Genomic DNA, 1,394 nt, shown 5'->3' on the forward strand with positions numbered 1-1,394 from the left:
CAGCTATCTGGGCTGTCTGTCCAGGACAGTGGGTTAGTTGTTAGTTGGTTAGTGGTTAGTGAGAGAGAAGAGGGTGTAGTGGCCATACACCTACCCATTGAGCCCTTAAGAACTCGCTCTGGGTTGGAGCCGGTACTGGGCTGCGAACCCTGTACCTACCAGCCTGTAGTCCGATGGCTTAACCACTGCGCCACCGAGGCCGGTTTTTTTATTTTACACTGGTGATTGCTGGAGCATGTTGCGTCCTGGCATGTGTAGTTATAACCATTAGTATCCTGTAAAAACCTATTGTCGCAAACAAGGATAGACTGACTAAGTTTTGTCAAGACGGGACGTCAAGTGGTTGTCAATCCACCGCCGCGCTCGGAAGACGTCAGGCTAAGGTGTTCGTATACATCAGCAAGTCTAAACCACTTATTTACAAATGACAATAGGTGAAACAAGTTGACAGGACTGCCGTGCCCCGTACACCTAGATAGCTCAACCTGCTGTGAGGTGTGCATGTGTCTGGTGATAAGCTAGGTTCAGGAGAGTTTTCTAACACCCATTCCACTGCAGACATGGATCATAGATGTCTGTTCTTCTTCCTCGTGGTTATCTGCATCAGTCATTCCTTTGCAGGTAGGTGTTCTGTTCTTTGTTTTTCTGTTTGAGGTGTAACGTTTACGTACCTGTTGAAGGTAGCTGGTGAGAGAGAGGCCAATGTTCGTTGTATCCAACTTTGTTTAAAGTTATAAGTTTTTGGTTATTTCAGTAGTAATGGCTTTGTGGTTAAAATGACCATATTTATTCTTAGGTTACTGATCAAATTCTTTAAATAAATGCAGTTATTTGTGCGCGGTCCGACAATGCTAAATCTGTCATATAAATATAATGATTTAAACATTATTATATTACCTGTTCGACGGGTATGGTGACCTCGATGTATATTTGCGTACGCCATTCATACCCTGCATTCTCTCATGCAGAACGGGCAGTGAGACGTAGCGCTCGGTGTATATTTTTAGATATGGGTGTACAATCCATGAAACTGGTATTTATTTAATCACAGGACAGGCAGCCTCGGTTCATTCTTGTATTTGTATCTGAACTGAACTGAACTTTATTTACACATAGTACTTAAGTAGTATCGCATAAACACGTCCCATTTAGAAATAAATGTTTTATTTGTACTACAGTTTCATATTTTTATTGGATATGAGAGAGAGAGGAAGAGAAGAGGGAGGGAGAGAGAGAGAAAAAAGAGAGAGAGAGAGAGAGAGAGAGAGAGAGAGAGAGAGAGAGAGAGAGAGAGAGAGAGAGAGAGACAGACAGAGAGAGACAGAGGCAAACAGAGAGAGTGACAGAGAGAAAGACGGAAAAAGAGAGATACAGAGAAAGACAGAGACAGACAG

The 1,394-nt window shown here is 42.8% G+C and overlaps 1 protein-coding gene across 1 annotated transcript in view; it reads left to right on the forward strand.

The window, feature by feature from the left end:
• Positions 1–420: 420 nt before the first annotated feature.
• Positions 421–1,394, forward strand: part of LOC121386347 (bone morphogenetic protein 1-like) — a 41,895-nt gene continuing 40,921 nt past the window's right edge. Inside the window, exon 1 of the mRNA XM_041517225.1 lies at positions 421–621. Coding sequence (XP_041373159.1) covers positions 561–621 — 61 coding nt within the window. The 5' untranslated portion in view covers positions 421–560. The remainder of the gene's footprint in view (positions 622–1,394) is intronic.

This window comes from Gigantopelta aegis, chromosome 12, assembly GCF_016097555.1.
Source record: "Gigantopelta aegis isolate Gae_Host chromosome 12, Gae_host_genome, whole genome shotgun sequence".
In the NCBI taxonomy this organism is placed as follows: Eukaryota; Metazoa; Mollusca; class Gastropoda; order Neomphalida; family Peltospiridae; genus Gigantopelta; species Gigantopelta aegis.